Source organism: Agelaius tricolor, unplaced genomic scaffold (assembly GCF_023055355.1).
Source record: "Agelaius tricolor isolate 1412-34295 unplaced genomic scaffold, bAgeTri1.0.p SCAF_26, whole genome shotgun sequence".
Lineage (NCBI taxonomy): Eukaryota > Metazoa > Chordata > Aves > Passeriformes > Icteridae > Agelaius > Agelaius tricolor.
In genome coordinates this window covers 5,397,758-5,415,979 of record NW_027269286.1, presented here as the reverse complement: position 1 = coordinate 5,415,979, position 18,222 = coordinate 5,397,758, and the positions used below count along the sequence as shown (strand labels likewise).

Below are 18,222 nucleotides of genomic sequence, written 5' to 3'. Positions count from 1 at the left end.
CTCTAAATAATTTTGCTGTGTGTTTGGTTTGTTACAGCATGGTAACTCTGAAATTGCATTCAATTGCAAGTCACTGCCTAAGACATCGGAATTTCTTAAAACACTCCACAGCTGTCCAGCTGTGTTGTTGTATTGCTACTGGCAAGACAGACTTGGTGTAGTTCAAAACTGGCTTCTTCAATGCCTGCTTTGGTGCTTCTGATACACAACTCTATATGCCCAGGAAATGGATTTATTACAACTTAGAAATTGGCATCACTGTTTACAATGATAGGATCTTAACCTGTTTGAAATTTTTAATGTGAATTTAAACTTCATTTTTGAAATAATTCTTCTATTTTTTTTCATTGCTGTTCCTAGTGGAATTCCATCAAGGATCTTCTCACACATTTGTTAATGATAAGTCACGAGAAACAGGAAACCAGTTTGATGAACAGGATACTCTTACTACTGAATTTATGAGCTACATTAAGGCAAGTTTATCACAATGTTAAGTGGGGAAAATATTTCTGCTACTTTGATAAGTGCAGAGTGAACAGGAACGATAAACAGGTATTTTAATGAATAAGATGCAGATGACAGTAATTGTTCTAAAAATACAGAAAGCAAAAAATAGGCAGGTAAGTTTAAAATTATTACAATTGATCTAGGACAATTTACCCAGAACTCTTTCTAGGATATGTGAGTTATCCTTTAACTATGTTTAAGGCTTTAAGCAAAATGGCAGGTTTTTTCTGTGCTATTTGCTTTATATTTTGAACTGAGTGATTTATTGTGTTGATTTCATTGCTGAAATGAGAGATGACTTTGTCCTAGCTGTGGTGGATAAAGTTTTGAAGTAATGTTATGGTATTAAAGTACATTTTCTCAATTTTTTAAGCATTATAGTAGCATTTGAGAGATCCTTAAAGACAAATTATATCAAATCACCTTCTAGAATAAGTGCTGCATTTTTGTTGTCTTATGGTACGTACCCTTGTTACAGGAAAACATCATGATCTTTATTCCTGTAAGGTGAAGAAAGATGAAAAAGAATGGCTTTATTCATTCTACTAGGGATTGTCACTGGGAAATGAGCCATCATTGGAGAGTGTTAGAGAAGCTGGTACAGTCTTCAGTGTCACATACAGCAGAATTGGGCAGAATTTATTGGTACAGGATGATGCAACTGATGTGCCAAACACGTGACACAAAGGAGGATAAGCCTCTGTTTTCTGCTGTTTTTTCTCTAGAAGTACAAATACATATTCATTCAGAGAGCTTCTGTCTTTACTGGCAGCTGATCTACTTCAGTGCTCCTGCCTGAGATGAAGTTGCAAAATACCAAGTGGAAGCATAAAAAAGATTCAGGTTTTCAAATAAATAGCACTTCATGTTTATAGGTGTGGGGGATCTAATTTGACTACATTGAACCCAAAATAACTGGCTGACTGATGTGAATTCCTGGATGCAACTTTTGTTCCCATTTGTTCTCTTTAAAAAGAAATGATTCATGGCTGTCAAAACTGTAAAATAGGAATGCTGTTAATAATTATGCATGAAGTATGTAATTGCCACTGTTTGCATGTTTGGAATTTCCTTGATTTGAAAACAAATCTGGCTGCAGTAGGAGAGCGAGGAGAAGGAGAGTTGGGATCGTGCTTAATTGAAGCATTGTTTCTATGTGCCAGAAAGTCACAAATGGAATCTGGGACATAGAACAAAGAATTGTTATGCTGCTTGACTTTCTTTTCACAGCTAAGAGAGGGTAAGGGCTGTTGACCTCAATAAAATTTTCTGAATAGAAGATCTTGTAATCAGTATCTTAAAAGGGGGTAGAGTAAGGAATGGAGCAGAAGTGTTGGATTGCTTCAACCAGCCAGCCTAAAATGTTGCATAAATTAGGTCAGTGCTGAGTGGGAAAGCAAATTTATCTGCCTACTTAATTGGAAAGTTCAGTTCTCATTATCACTTTTGTCTGCTTACAGAGCAGAGCAGCAGAGTGTGATGAATTACTGAGAATAGAAGAGGACACGCAATGGCAAGCAGACGAAATGTGAGTATTTTTTATGTATCTATTAATAATAAGCTATGTCTTTTAATTAGTTTGACCAGGACTGCTATGACTTTGCTGTTTAATAATTCTGCAGAAATGGAGGCAAGACAATAACAACCTTGCATTTTGTGTATGCTCAGTATTTTACATTTTATTGCTAAATAGAGTGGATGTTATATTACAACTAATTAATTTGTATTCCCCAATAACTTTTTATCTATGTAGAATGCAGTCTTTTTTAATTAGGTACTTAGATATTTTGTTTATTAAAGGCATTGCTGAAAAAAGATAATCAAAACTTGCAAGATCTAAATTTAATGTACATTTAAAAAATCAATATAATTACAAAACATATCTTATTCTTTTTCTTACTTGTCATAATTTTAACCTTGAAGCAATCATTAGTTTATAGATAGTTTAATTCCAGAGTAGAACAAATGAGCATCAGTTGCTAAGTGCATAAGGAAAGGAAATTCAACGTGACTGTACTGTGAAGTTGTCACTCATCAGAACAGTGTAGTCCTATATAGTATTAAAAAAAGACCCAAACCTGAAGGGAGGAAAGAATAAATATTTTCTGAAAGAGCCTTATTGGCAGAACTAATGGGAGGTTATATTGCTCATCCCCAAAAAGAACAATAAATGTTGAAAAGCAAAAGAAAGCAAGCTGGCCCTTATAAAAACTCATCATATTTACTATTCGTGCTGAAACAATACATGGGATGAGTGCCTTTAAGAGTCAGATATTGGTAAATAAATGTTCAACTTTAGAAGTCATTCTGTTTAATTGAATGCTAAAAGTTTTACTTCATCACATTTATTTATGTATGTATTAGGCTGGGAAGCTTTGTTAAGGACAAAGTGTTGGAGAGTTTTTTTCAGAAGGAGCTCTTTCCATAAATTCAGCACATGCCAGTGTGCAGAGAGGCTGTTTTTCCCCCTATAGTGTTTGCATGCCAGTTGGAAGGTAGACGTCTCACACTGAAATTCAGACTACCCTTGATAATTGCTGTTGTACCTTTTTTTTGAATGTTTTTGTTTTCTGTTATAGAATAAATTTATCAGAAGAACAAACTATTGATATAGCAATGATAGAACAACTAAGAGAAGCTGTAGATTTATTACAGGATTCCAACAGGTATGCTTACAGTAGTTGATATATAATAGTATAATAATATAATGTAATATATTTTAATTTTTTTTTATGAATTACATTAGAGTTCCCTTTTAACTGAAAGCTCTCTGGAGTTACCAAGTGCTTTGTTAGCATACCAGCGTGTGCAAGGTAGTTAAGAAGGAAACTCAAATTCTCTCTCGAGTATCTAGACAAGATTCCCAGTAAATTAAGAAGGGACAAAAGAAACCAGAGGTGAGGACACCCCTTAACCATTCATCTCATGTACACTACTGTGATTATCTGAAGTTTTGTCTAGGATTGTCACATTTCTTTTAGGGACTATAAATTTTCCTCTTACTCATGCTTGGTATATATTGTTGGAATGAGAAGGGCTTCTGGCCCATCTTCATGCCAATTCAATGAAGCCCCTAAAGGAGGTGCCTGAATTAGCAGTGGAGTTTCTTTAGTTTTCTGAAATCCAAAGGAGGAAGAGGCAAAGAAAGTTATTTATATTTCCCCTGACTACAGAAGACAAGCGTTTATAATTTAGATGCCCAGAGTCACATAGAATGGCTCTGGAACTGTGGCTAAACAAAAGAATAAGTATTTAGAAGAAAGCAAATGATTGCCCTACTGGAAAAGTATGGCAATAGTGGTGCTGTAGTTCTGTCTGTCTGGATGCTTGCTATTGCTTTTCTTAGTGTAATCACCTTCAGAAATTAAGTTCATTTCAAAACTCATTTTAATTCTTACTTCTATGAAGAAGCTGGTTTGCAGCTTCATTTCTCTGAAGATTGGAAAACCTCCTTGTCACTTCAGCCTTAAGTATGCTTGGTTCTCTTTCCTCCCTTGATAGCTACTTGCTTTTGTGACTACACTGTTCTTTACTTTAAATGCCTGTTTTGAGCTGCTTTTTCACCTAGCAGACTTTTGTACTTTTAGGACAGAAGTTGATTCCTGATAGTATTTCTAAAGAGACAGTTAGCTGGTTTATTTTGCATCATGTAAAGAATACTTGAATGTTTGAATCATACACTAAATACTTGAATCAAAAATATTTTTGCTTAATAAAATATAAAATTAGGAAATAAACAATTAGGAAATTTCTCTAGCTTCCTAGTACCATTTTTTCTGCATCTCATATGAAGCTTATTACTTTCTCAGAAGAGTGTTGTAGTTAAAAAAGGAAAGCGTTTGTTTTGGAAAAAACACCAGCAAAAATATTTTAGTTGTTAGCCTGATAAATTTAGTCATTTTGGTTTTTTTTTTGTTTCCAGACATTGCCCTAATATTTCCTTCATATTTAGGTACTTCTATTAAATTAAGAAGGTCAATAAAATACAGAAAATCTGGTTCTTGTTTGCACACAGATATATTTTCATTAGTAATACTACAGTAAATTCCAAAAATTACTTTTAGAGGTGGCTAATCATGTCATGTATGTCTGTATTTCTCTAGTGTTGTTTTTACAGCGTGTTGGGGGGTTTGCAGCTGCACTTTCTTTTTCTAACCTTAAAATATGAGCATTTATATTTAATTTTCTGAGTGCCATATAGGCTTTTGAATGTACACCTCCTGTGTATTAGCATCCAGTCCTAAGCAGCAAGATACCTTTGAGTACCCAGTACTTGTCAAATGATGCCATAGACTTTCAGTCCTCTGAGCCATGGGTTCCTCATAATTTTTTTTAATAATTATTGGATTTTTTGGCATTTCGTAGTTTTCTCATACTCAAGAGGTTTTATGTCCAGAAAGGAATGTAAATGCTTTTGTTGCTCCTTATTTTTAAGATGCACGAAACTTGTATTTGCTTTTAACTTAAATCTAGAGCATGTCAACAATTGTAACTTTTTCCAGTTTCCTTTCTTCATCCTTATAACTCTGGTGGCCTAGTCAAGGTAACCTGGTTGAAATAACTAACTCTGTGCAGGACCATCCTTATCTCACACTGAAGGCCCTTTAAGAGAAAACACTGTAGGGGCTGGAGCAGTTGGTGATTCTGGTGTGCTTAATGTGCACTGACTGGAATTCTTTCAAGCTGTTTTTGCTAGTGGGTGTGATTATTAAACTTGTTAAATGCTTGTCCAGTTACTCTTCTGCAGGACACTGTTTCCAGTGTTCTGCAGAATTTAAAATCTGCATACCCTATTACACATAGACAGCATTTTGTTTCTGGGAAGAGATTTTGAATTCAACCTTTTTCAGTATTTTTGATGTTTGCATTGTATTTCTATATTTGCCTTCCTATATTTCCTGCTTTCTTTCTTTTTCTGTTTCACTGCTTTGTTTTCAGCCACTGTAAATTAAGTGGAAATATCTAGGCAGGGCTGTGGCTTCCATTTGAACACTGAGTTCTAGAGATTAGATACAGAAATCTGCAGACTTCTAGATAACAACATGGTTGTTGGTAATAAACAGGTCCTTTTGTTTTGATACAAACCATTGCTCAGGGTGGTACTTTGCAAATGAAACCATGAATGATGCTTCAGACTGAACTGAAGAATCAGGAGGCATTTCCAAAAGCTCTTAAGAGATGACACTGAACAGGTTAAAATGATAACTATGAAAGTATTTCATGTATATATTTGTTTGAAATTAAATATTGAACATAATGGTTGCCAAAGTTATAGCCCAGTACAATGTTTTTGTTTCAAACCTTGCAGATTAAGCATGGGTATTTCAGAGAGCAGTGCAGTGAATCTGTATCCTACAGAACCATCAACAGTTTTAGAATTTCACAAGTCTACAGTAAAGTGTGTTTATATACCTTCTTTAGAAAAAAAAATAATTTGTTAGATGCATCATGTTCAAGTTGCTACACAATGAATTACATATTTGCCTTTGTCTTTATACATAGTGGTCAAATACAGATGGACATGTCTTCTCTTGGTCAGGTATGTTAAATGAGTGTATAATTACAAAATATTCTGGGGGGGGAAAGACAGAAAATGAGCCCACAATTTCAATTTCAGTTGGTAATCTGCCAAGTAGGGAAGGTAAAAAGTAAGTCAGCTGAAGGGCAAAGCTAATTTATGGAATTGTTGTGGGGTTTATTTTTTTTTTTGTTTCTGTGTGTGTGTTTGTCTGTATATGTGAAGTTTTTCTGTGTTTATCTGTTACTTTTTCATTTTAGTTTCCCTGTATGTCAGTTCAGCTATGCATCTTCAGCGACCGTTAGATCCCCCCCTCCGACCAAATCTCCACCTTTTGGTGTAGGAAAACACTAGTATATTCATTAAGAATAACCCTAAAATAATTTGTAAAATAAAAATTAGTGCTTTTCCAGAGTTCTGCCGCTATAGTTACAGAGAGTATAGTTAAAGTAAGGGGTTTGAGTTTTACAGTGTGATATATGTTGCTTATTATTTGTTCTGTATCCTGTCTGGTGAAATGATGTTTTTTATGAAGTAGTTGGTTTAGATTTACATTATCCACCTGTTAATGCTGGAACTGCTCTTACGTAGTATATACTTGCTTTTCTGTCTGCTTTTCATCACACTATTTGTAATAAATACTTCAAGGTAATGCTATGCCAAAAAACAAAAAATCTATTTCCTGACAGAAGAGTTATTTATCTTACAGAGAGAAAATGCTGAAGAGGAACTGGAATTCCAGAGGAGGAGGGAGTTGATTATGGAGAAAGCAAAGCCTGAAGCAAGACCTTGTGAACAGGGTGAAAAATGGTCATTGAGCCAGGTATGGAAATGTCCAGATGCAATAAATGTGGAAACATTTGGAATGGATCATTGCATTCTCTCAATTTGTATGTGGGGATAACGGGTTTAGGCCCAGTGTGGGGATTGGGCTTTTTTTTGGCTTAGCATGAGTCTCAAGGTTTGACTGTAAATGGAAAGTTGATTAAGACCCATCCATTTGGAAAGACCTTATATAACAAATATATCCAATAAAAGCTTAGGAGTCGCAGGGGTTGCGTTCCCCTGGAAAAAATGTCGTCTCAAAGTTTGGTCTTCAAGAAAATGGAGTACCTGACTCCTTTCCTTCCCTTACCCCAAATACTCTTTTGTAGTTATATAAGTTTCTAAGTTTATATTAACAGCAGGTTTTCTTATTGTATTTAGTATTACAAACAGACTGTATATAGGTTGAGATGATAGTTTTCAATGTTTCAAATTTGAAGATTTGTACATTGTAATGATCCAGAAATGTAGAGCTACAAAAAAACCTTAAATAAGGAGATTGTGAGAACAAAATTACAGAAGATGCTGTCTATATTGGCAGTACCTTAATATTGTCTGTTCTATCCAGAAATAGGTGTTTTTTTTTTAATTTATCTTGTTGCTTTTCAAATATTTGTATGTATAATCATAATATCAAATACTACTGTGATAAAGTCCTGTGATTGTTGGGACCTAATGTTCCAAGTGCTCTCTTGTGTTTCCATGTTTTGTCCATTTAAAAAAAAAATGGATCCTAGAGAAGTTGTTTTGGATTGAATTATGATTTACTTATTCCAGTTGTCTTTCTGCTGAGTTATGATCACTGCTGAATTAATGATTTTGTTTCATATTTATCAATGTGATGTACATGTTTCCTATGTAACTATAACAGAAGTGGTAACAAAAGGTATGTTATGTTGTAATTCTAAATGTAATTGTTTACAGAATACCTCTCTTCAAATCTGTATTTGAAATAATCTATATTTGCAAATGAAACCTTTGTGAGAGTTTAATTAAAATTGGCATTTTAACCAGCAAACATTAAAATCTTATAAAAGTACTTATAATCCCTTAGTATTGAAGCAAAAAATTAATGACAAATCTGTGTGAATTGTTTCCACATGCTTTTTAAAAAAGTTCTTCAGCTAGCAATAGAAACATTTATGATTCATGCAAATAACTAATTTCAGTGAAAAAAATAATTAAGTATTAATGTGTATCTGACTATAATTAGTAAAATTTCCCATTGCAATGTATCACTAATACAGGTTCTGAAATGTTTTTTGTCTTTTCTTCTTTTTTTTGTTTATTTTCCAAACATGAAGAATGATCTAATTGTTTGGAACACAAGTGGGCAAACCTCTCACAATGAGGTAAGATGTCATTTGTTTGTCTCTTATATGTTTTATATTAATGTTTCATAGACTAAGTGAAACATAACTGAATTCCACAGAACACATGGCTGAGATTTGCATCAGAAATGAATATGTGGTTTGATTGGCATGTGGTTTAATCTTGTCATCTCAGAGATTTACTAGGGTATAAAAATATGCTTTCTGATCGTTTTGTTTCAGAGTTATGCAGTTTAGTACAAAACGTTTAATTTTTTTACATTTTCTCCATTCAGACACAATTTTTAATTTTTCTTTTTTAATTCTCCCTTGTTCAACAAGATTTTCTATTGATTTCAGTGCAGTTTCTTTTTGCACAGTTGTGTCAAGTCCTTGATTAGTTATCAGAGTGGAATCTAATTTTATTGATCCTGTAGCTTTCTAGTGTAAATCTCATTGGAAGATCAAAAAGGCAAAAACCATATGGAGCTCCTTATGGAGATTATTTACCTTCTTTCTTTTTTTTTTTTTTTTTTTTGTGCAGAAATAGGCCTTCTCTCTTGGTACTGCATTGGGCATAAGCATCTTGCAAATTTGTGAGCACCCAGCCACCATCCACCCACCAGTCTTGGTGATGGGAATTCTGTAGTTCCCAGCTCCCGGTGGAATCACTTTTTAATGGATTCCCATTATGGGGTTTGGTCATAGGACTCTTTCTGTGTTGCCATTGGTGGTATGATGCTGCTCCATCCTTCCTGCTGCAGCTCTTAGCCGAGTTCAGGGTCAGGGGAGATCCTACTCTGAGGCATAAGCTCATAAGCCTAATTTCCTCTTTTCTGTTTTTAATGCAGAAATTCAGTGTTACCATGCAGAGTAGTAATTAATTCTGTGAAAGAAACAAACGTGTCTAAGGAAAAAACATGCCTTTGCTTTGGTTTTTTAAATGTACTCTGCCACAAAATGTATGTTTGATGGAACCAAATGATGACATGGGAGAAAACTGATAAATAATTGAGCTTATTTATAACTAGGGGGAATATCTTGCTGTCTTTTGTCAGAACCTAGTCTTTTCTACCAGAGAAATAGGGTGCAATAAAAAAGGGAGATTATCATAGGTTTGGGACTATATTGTGATCAGATTATGGGAATAGTTATAGCATGCAATAGTGTTAATTTTTGCATTTTGCATGGTCAGATATGCTGAGATATTTTCTGGGTGTTATTCTAACTTTGATGTATGTTCTGGAATTACACAGAATAAGGATAAAAGTCCAACAATGTCTCCTACTACAAACACCACAATCCCTTTTGGCCTGAAGCCACGATCAGGTAATGTGGGAAACTGGTTTGTGTGTACTGGTTTGGGGTTTTTTACACCTCTGTTATAAATGGATATCTCTTTTTCTCCCCTTTAAGAAGTAAGCAATGTAACATTTTCCATACAGTTAGAAGAAGCTTAGAACATTTTAAGGTTCTCTAGTTTTCAATCAAGATTGAATTTGTAAGAAGTATTTATTTGGCACGTTATATGTGGATCAATTTTCATCCATTACTAGTAAATTGGATGTTTTATAAAATTATATGTATATTAAAAATGTGTTTGGATATAACTACACATATTTTATATACATATACATATTTATCATCTGTGCTGACATACTAATTGAAATAAGATTTTTTGCTTGATTGGCATGTGGTGATACTATTTAGATTTTGTTCAATAATATATGTGAATAATTAGGCTATTTTGGAAAACATTTGTGTTGCTCTGAAAATTTTTCACTTCATTGAGTCTGTCAGTAGTTAGGCTTGAGTAAAGATCAAGCATTATGGAAAGGTTACATCTTTACTTCAGCCAGCAACTGAGTTCAATGAATTTGCAATGCACTGTATCTACATAACCACCAGTCTTTTGACAAGCAGCAGTTTATTTGAAAACAAACAAACTAAACTTAAAAACAAGTAACAACAAAAAAACCTCCCAAACTTAGAGATATATTTGAGGGCTTGGTAACAGCTTCTCTTAAAAACTGGATTAGCTACACGATTTAATTCAGTTTTTGTCTTCTCTGTGTGGAGGTAGTCAATTTTAAGTCATGCCATATCACCTCTAATGAGTGGCTGTAGGTTTTCAATATGTTTCAGCATACTAAGACTGTAGTTCTGGTTTTTCTCATCCACCACAAATGCTTTTAATCAAGTGATGGTAAACCCCTACAAGCTTGTAGTTTCCATAGCAAAATACTTGGTAATAATGGCAGCAGTTTGTGAAACTGCTGGTGGAACATCGCAAAAAGGTTTATGAAATTGTACCCATAGATTTAGATGGTTTTTGTTGTTTGGTTTGTTTTTTTGTTTTTTTTTTAAGTATTAGAAAGCTGTTTTTGTGAAGGAATACACTTTAAGTTTCTCATGTAGTTGTGATATATAGTCAGACAGATCTGTTCAACTGCATTTCTTTGGTTGTTAGAATATTAAACTTGGTCTGTCCTGTTTCTGATGATTTAGAAATATATTGATATTTCTACATAAATTTAAAATACAGATTAAATGATGAACAAATGGGTTCTTTCAGGATCTGGTGAAAATAAAACATTGAGTAATATTGCATAGTCCAGTGGCAATATTGCAGTATCACTGTCAGGAGAAAAAAGCAAAGGAGCCTGGGCCATGTTGCTGCTTTCACAGGATGTGGGCTGTGCTCTGAGCCCACAGTGAAATCTGCTGGGGATTAGAGGTTGCTTTGTGGAAGAATATGTAAGACTGTGACTTCTTGTTCAAGTGTTAGTTTAACGTGCACTTTTGAATCTTGGCATACTGTGCCTGAGTTTCTTATACTTCATGACTAGAATGCAGGTGAAATAGCTTAGTGATTCTTTTTTTGAGAGAATTTCTAGAAAGAGTGGATTGCAATGTTTGCAACAAAATCTCCAAGTCACATGATTCAAGACCAGATGATCACAAGTCCTACACTTCATCCCTTTTTTATGTATTGCAGCTCTGTGTAGCCTCATTGAATATCAAAGTCAGTTGGTTAGAACATGCTGATTTTCTGCACTGTACTACTTGAAGTTCATATATTCTAGAATCTTTGAGCATGCCAATACTGGGGTGTCTTTTGGTCACGTTATGGTTGCGTTAAACTTGATAATGTGAATTTATTTTCTTTTCCATATGAGGTACTACAGACACTAAGATGAACCCATTACTGCACAGTTTCTCACCTGATCATGTCTAGCTTCAGTCATCTTACCTTAAATTTATACCCTGTAAGATAGGGGAACTTGGCAATAGTAAAACTTTATGTCCAGTTTCAGATAAAAATACACCATGTAGCAAAATGAAACCTTGCACAGGCATAGTAAAGCTTCATATTGTTTCATCTTCTGCTGTTTTGCTAACAAATAAGAAATACTTAAGAGGTAGAAGTAGTACATGTCAGAGAATACTGACATGTTTGTGAAGCCTGCATGTTTTTTCTTTTAAAGCTGGTTTGCTTGGCAGGTCTGTAGTTTCTTTATTGTTTTTCCTTTAAAACTTTGTACATCTTTTGTGCATTTGAACCATTCTAACACTGGTTGGAATTTGTACTTGTTAATTGTATACTGCTTTATTGTCATAGAGCTGAGCTAGTGAAGAGGTCCAGCATTTCTGTGACCCAGAAAAGTTTTTCAGCTTAGTTTGTAGTGTATTTTAATAGTTTTTTTTTTATTTCAGTTCTTAATGGCCTTCGAGGAAATGTTAAAACTTACTGGAAATGTAAGCTCTAATGAAGTTAAATAGTCCTAATGTGTTCTAACTGTTTAACTTTGTTAGAGCTTCCATTTGAATTAATTGGCTCTATAAATCTCTTAAATCCAAGTGCAACATTAAAAGGACATTGAAGTGTTCTAACTTAAATGTGTCCACCATGCTCTGTGGAAAAAATAGTGGCAATTTTTCAATGAAAATATATGCAACTGTATTTTTTCTGAAATTGGAGAGTTTATTTTCGCTGTGTTTATTTTCATTATTTAAAGTGAATGTTGCTTTCTATTTGACTTTCCATCTTCCTCATCATTTCATAATGGTTTATGTCTCTTGGAAAGGTGAAAGTAAGCTGTTCTAGACTTGTGGTAAAGATTCCAGTTTTTTGAAGTACACACACAAATATAAGTGCTTCCAGAGGATAAACCACAGTGGCTTAAACTTCTGTGTTAGTACATACTGATATGTGTTCAGGACTGAAGGTCCTTTTATACTTTCATTTTTAAGCTAGGCAAAACATCAGGAAAATTCATATCTGATGGCTGACAGAAAGAACCCAAAGTACCCAAAGAAAATATTTTGAAAGGTAATGAATGTGCTTACCTTTCTTGAAAGATTTTTTCAAAGGGTCAGAAGTTTACATTGAATGTAAAAGGATTTTTAAATTTTTCAGATTATTTCCTTCTGTATTTTAAATATTTTCAGAGAGTATGGACTTTTCAAATTCATATTAATTTTGAAAACCTTAAAAAGATTCCATTGAACAGAAACAATTTTGTTAGAGCTGTAGTTCTCCTCTTGGGAAATGCATTAGCTCTCTGAAAAGGAATCACTAAAAATAGCAAATAGATTTAAATTCTCCGTTTTTCATCCATGAATTAATTAAAATGTTCAAAGTGGTGCTAATTGTTGAAATTGAGAGTTGCCAAGGTCTTGCGTTATCTTTAATATGCCAGACCTTCAAGTCTGGCTTGAAGCAGACATTAGAACAGCTTCTAATACGTCTTGCAGTCAATAGTTGTTTTTCCTTTGTGTTGTGCCATTTCTGGGTCACTGTATTTCTTAGTTTCTGCTGAAAAAAGTGACAACAACACAGACAAAAAAATTCCTATTGTCAGAGGCTGAAGCAAGCACTGACAAAACTCGAAGTCACAAAGCACTTTGTATTCTGAAGTGAGAAGTTGTTCCCTTGCTACCGTTCACATAGTGTGACATTACTTGTGAATCTAGTGCCCTCAGTTTGGGTGACTTGTAGAGAACTTGAAGCACAATGTTAGTAGCTATGCTGGGACATGCTTGTATTTCAAGTTAGTTGGAACATATAATGATCAATGAAACTTGACAGTATTTTTTTCTCATTTGAGTGCTCATTACTGTCTTTCTATCTCTAGATATTTATTCCTTCAGTTTGTTTTCTTCCCTAACAGCATTATCTGTGTACTTTGAAAAATAGTTGAGAATCCCAATTGCTACCAGAGTCAGACTGTTTACTTTTTGCCATAAATCTGTGTACTGTTACCCCCCAGTGTTGACTCAGAGTTTGTTGTGCTGACTCGGAAGTTCAGCTGGTGTCCCAATAGCCAGAAGCAATGACTCAGCCTTGGGAAAGTCTAAAGAGAGAGAGCAAGAGAGAGAGCTGTGCAACTCTGAAAAGAAGTTTAAGGTGAAGTTTTATATGCCACAGTCTGTATTACTATCATGTTAATACAGATTCCAAAATTGTGGGAAGGAAAAATCCTACATGAATAAGAACCTTCTGAATATTAGTTGGGAATGTTAGAAAAGAGGGAATTCTTGTGCTTACTGAAACTTTACTTTGGACTTTCTTCTAATATTTGGGTGATTTTAGTTGCTTTTAGATCTACACAGCAATCTTGAATTTATTTGTGTTTATGGTTTAGCATTTAGAGCAGAGGTAGTTTATAGCATCTAGTTTGGTCTGAGGAACATGAATGTTGCTTGTGTGTAGGATTCAGTAGATAAATGTGAGGATACATGTAGCAAAGCAAGAAATGAGTGAATTATTTTTTTTTTTTGCAGAAGTGATAAAGGAACATTGTGATCAAATACAGAAAGAGTTCATTAAGGGGCAACATCACTGTGAAAGGCAGAAAAGACATTTAAATCTCTGTCAGAAAATAGGAAACCAGTGTGAAGCTTTGAAAGGATGGATGATATGCTGAAGAGATTCAGGAAGGAGATACTTTAAGTGTGTCAGTATCCAGTTCTGAAACAGTGTAGAATGGAGGTTTGAGGAAAGCCTGGGGAGAAATCCTTGCCACAATTCAGACAAGAGACTGAAGTGCAGAGTACATGTGGTGGGGAAGGAAAAAAATTTCTGCAGAAGGATCTGAGGATCAGTAACAGGTGGTGTTGTGACTAGTTAAAGGAGAGAAGGCAGAATGGATAGGGAGAAGAGGAGCTGTATTGCTGCCCCAATTTAGTTCATGAGTGGTCATGAACTGTAGACATGATAAGCTTTTACTGTCATCTGGTGAATAGTCTGCAGACCGTTGCAGCTTCTGTGGAAATGTACAGTTTTGTATACTTCAGGGACTCCAGTTGAATAATTAATGATGCTGAGTTTCTTAGAAGACTGTCTGTGGTGCAAGTTTGCCAAAGCTTGTTGTGCAAACTCAGGATCAGCCTTTGGGGTATTCTATGCCTATTCTTGTCCCTGGGAAGCCTCTCTAAAAGTTATGAGGCACCAGTACTTACATAACGTGGTGGACCCATTGTAGATTTGAATTTATTGCTGGGGGAGTTAGCAAGAAAAAAAGGTAGTGCTTCATTGATTATTAAGTAAATTAAAATGAAAGGAAAGCATCTGTGGTACATGCACTTACTGAACATCCTTCAACAAAATGAGAAGTGATATCCAAGTGATAATGTAGTTGATACTTCCAAAATCAGCTGGGAAATTGTAATGTAATAATATTTTCATATGGATGTGTAAATTTTCTTTGTGAGAAGTGTTCTTATTATGTAGTTACACAAATATCTAAAAATCCTGATTCTCTGGTAGTTTCCTTCTTGAAACTTCACAGCTGGTATATTTACCTCCTGACTCAGAGTAAAGGTTTTTATCAGGCTATAAAGTAAAATCTATGGGTACTTTTTCTTAAAACTTGGTTGTAACAAGTTGTGTGAAGTGCTATGGTTACAATGATCTTGCTAAGCTTAACAGCCTTAACTGCACATATGATGTATGATTTGCAAGTACTAACATTTAACTCTTCGTTCTTTTTATTCTGCACCATCTTTCATTCTTTTCTCAAAATTTATGCATTTTGTATTAATCACCTTTGAATTACATCCTTGCCATTACCATACAATCCTAATGCCATATATGAAATGCTGCTGCCCACTTTTATCCCCACTCCGGTCCTTATTACCACCATGGTTGGACTGGTTATCACTCCCCTCAGCAGACCCATCCCTCAGTTTTCCTCCTATCTCCTTCAACACACTTACACAGGCACAAACATGGGACAACTTTAGCTACAGTATCCCATCTGAAGGAGACAGTGACAATGGTAGGTGTTCCATATATAACTTACTTTACTTGTTTTCAGAAACATGAATGTGTGGTGAATGCCCCATGTGGCTAAGGACAAAAGACAATACTCTCCAGGGGATATTTATAAGACTAAATTTCTCAGAGGATGCACTTTCATTTGCTCTGGAATATGTAGTGTCAAAAGTCAGAGTGAAGTTTCACTCTTTTCTACTCTGCAAAACAGCTTTTCCCATTATATTAATTCCAAGAACTTTTTTCATTGTGCGTTTATTTACTTGTTTTATTTTGAAACAGCAGTTAATTTTGCTGCTCTCTCTTCTGCATTTTTTAATATTTTTTGAAAGTTACTTAACTATTAAAATAATCTTCTTCCATCTACATTTATTGGTGCAGGTGCATAACTAGCATAATAGAAGAATCCATAAAGAAACAAAGCTGAAACAATCAGCTAAGCAAAGATAGTGATTTCTGTCCTATAGAAACTGTTGTTAATAAGCTGTTCACAGTGAAGGTCAGGTACATTAGTGGACTTTTATTACTGCTGCTTTTGTTTTGTTTTTCTCCAGGGTTTTATCAAAATACACTGAGGCACAGTGTATTTTGACAAAACATTTGTATGCAAATGTATGCAAATATTTTGTATGCAAGTGGGCCATGTTTTGCCAGTTGCCCTAAAATGGAAAGGTGTTAAGATATTAAAAGGTTACAAAACTTTCAAAATAATCAGATTGAAATCAAGACCACAAATATTGAATGATACATGCAAACATTTAGCTTACAGTTAAGGAAACTTTCCTGTCTGACTATTCAGGGGCCACTCTGGAAGTCACACTTGTACCACTCAAGCCTTCAGGACTGAACCCTCTTCACGGGGGGTGTTTCATTCTTAGTTCAGGTCTTCAGTTGAGAGTATTTCCTATTTGCCTCAGTGTTCTTGATTATAAAACCATAAAAGATAGCATATGTAAGGAATCAACTCCATAAGGGAAGTGAGTGTGGAATATAAGAATTCTGATACTGGTAACTTGAAAAAACTGAATTTAGTTCATGATGGTCTGAAGCTAAGTTAACATTTCACTGATGAATAGCATGACAGAGAAACCTAGAGGTGCTTCTTCTATCAGTGCAGAATTTGATCTGTGTTTACCTATACTTTTAAAATTTTTTATGTTTTATTCTTCTAAATGAAAGGAGGGGCACAGACTAGCTTGTGCATTTGGAAACTATAGAAGCCTCCTGTCACTCTTAAATCTTAAGCCAAATAGAAATGTTAGCGTTTGTCTTGGAGTGTTATAGCAGAAACTGCTTTTACAACTGCACATTTTTTTTATTGGGGTTGTTGCATTTCTGTTACTTAAATTTAGACTGAATAAGTCAATCAAAGAGAAAAGTAACTATGAACTTGCAGCCTGACTTCAGCTCTGCCTGTCATAGTCCAACCTTCTTTTTGTCTGTTATATTTAGAGTCAGGTTAAATAATTTTATGGTTTGCCTGAAGGATGACATTGTTACACTAAGTACTCAGTACACTGAATTCCTTGATGTACAATTAATAGTGGAGAAATGTGCACTGAAATTCATTGCAGAAATGAAAATTTTCACCAGGAAGTTTGTCCTTGACAGTGGTATGTTGAGTATGTTACTACCTATGTTATTAACTATTACTCATCTAACTTGTTGACACTTATGCAAAATACTTTAAAAAAAATTTCGGAACAAGTACTACTTAATAACCTGGCTTGAGCGTGGATTCAAAAAGCAGAAACTGCTTCTTTGAAAGAGCGAAAAATAGACATTCAGGTGTGTGTGAGTTATGGGCTCCCCTTGTTGGAGATTGTGTGTAATGCTGAGAAGCAAGCAACTCTTAGAACTGCCAAAACTTCCTTTTATGGAAACACTTTTTAAAAAATTCAGTACATAACTAAACGTTTATAGTTGATGCTTTAGAGTGTGGAGGTTTTTTTAATTCTGTTTTTTAATCAATTAAACTTATTTTATTGAAAAGCTTCTATATTTGTAGTTTCTCACTGCCTAAGATTAGCCTGCCTTTTTCTTGTGGTGGAATTGATGAAGTAATGCATAAGGTATGTTTATAATCTGAAATTGGAAGGGAGTAAATATTGAAACTCTGACTTCACAAAAACCTAAAAAAGGATAGCTGTAGCCAACTGAATGAAGACCATAATAATACTCTAATTCTATGAAAATTGAACATAATTCTGTACTACTGGGTTTGTAAACAATTATTTGAAATGTTGCTACTGCTAATAAAGCTACAGTGGCTTTTAACTACCATTTAGACCATGGTTGTACTCTTCAAAAAGAATTTTTCTCTAGGTATTTCATCTGTGAGAGGCACCAAAGCTCAATTATTAGACTTGTATAATGAACTAGAAAATCTTAGTAATTGCAGCTACTATTTTTAATTAATGTGATAGGAGATTTTTATTTCACCTCTTAAAAATTTAGAAACAGCCTCCGGTAAATTATTACAGAGTTGCTAATGCAGAAATTTTAATACAGTACAGTTCTGGAGTTAATAGAAGTCCTTGATAAGGGTTTTTGCTCTTGAAAAACTTATGGTTTTGGGGTTTTTTTTGTAGCCGTCTTAAATGATGCAATTTATAAATAACAATTTACATATTTTTCACCATGTATCAGTGTTCTAGCAACCTCTGTGTTTTTGGGCATGAACAGTCATAGTCACATGTCACCTTTCTACAAAATGTTAGGAAGCATGGGTCTGTTCATACCCCCTACTTTGGATTTAGAATGCAATTCCAAATGTTGAGTCT

The 18,222-nt window shown here is 34.5% G+C and overlaps 1 protein-coding gene across 6 annotated transcripts in view; it reads left to right on the top strand.

Annotated features, from left to right (window-relative positions):
• LRCH1 (leucine rich repeats and calponin homology domain containing 1) overlaps window positions 1-18,222 on the top strand; it is a 116,540-nt gene that overhangs the window by 71,835 nt on the left and 26,483 nt on the right. For 2 of the 6 annotated variants that reach the window (XR_011682487.1, XM_071448458.1), the window contains exons 9-16: window positions 361-473; window positions 1,968-2,035; window positions 3,087-3,173; window positions 6,010-6,046; window positions 6,735-6,848; window positions 8,155-8,202; window positions 9,417-9,489; window positions 15,336-15,443. Coding sequence is in view for 2 of the 6 variants with exons in the window: in XM_071448458.1 (XP_071304559.1) it covers window positions 361-473; window positions 1,968-2,035; window positions 3,087-3,173; window positions 6,010-6,046; window positions 6,735-6,848; window positions 8,155-8,202; window positions 9,417-9,489; window positions 15,336-15,443 (648 nt within the window). In the remaining 4 variants the exon portion in view is untranslated. The remainder of the gene's footprint in view (window positions 1-360; window positions 474-1,967; window positions 2,036-3,086; window positions 3,174-6,009; window positions 6,047-6,734; window positions 6,849-8,154; window positions 8,203-9,416; window positions 9,490-15,335; window positions 15,444-18,222) is intronic. The other 4 variants (XR_011682490.1, XM_071448459.1, XR_011682488.1 and 1 more) reach the window with 3 other exon arrangements.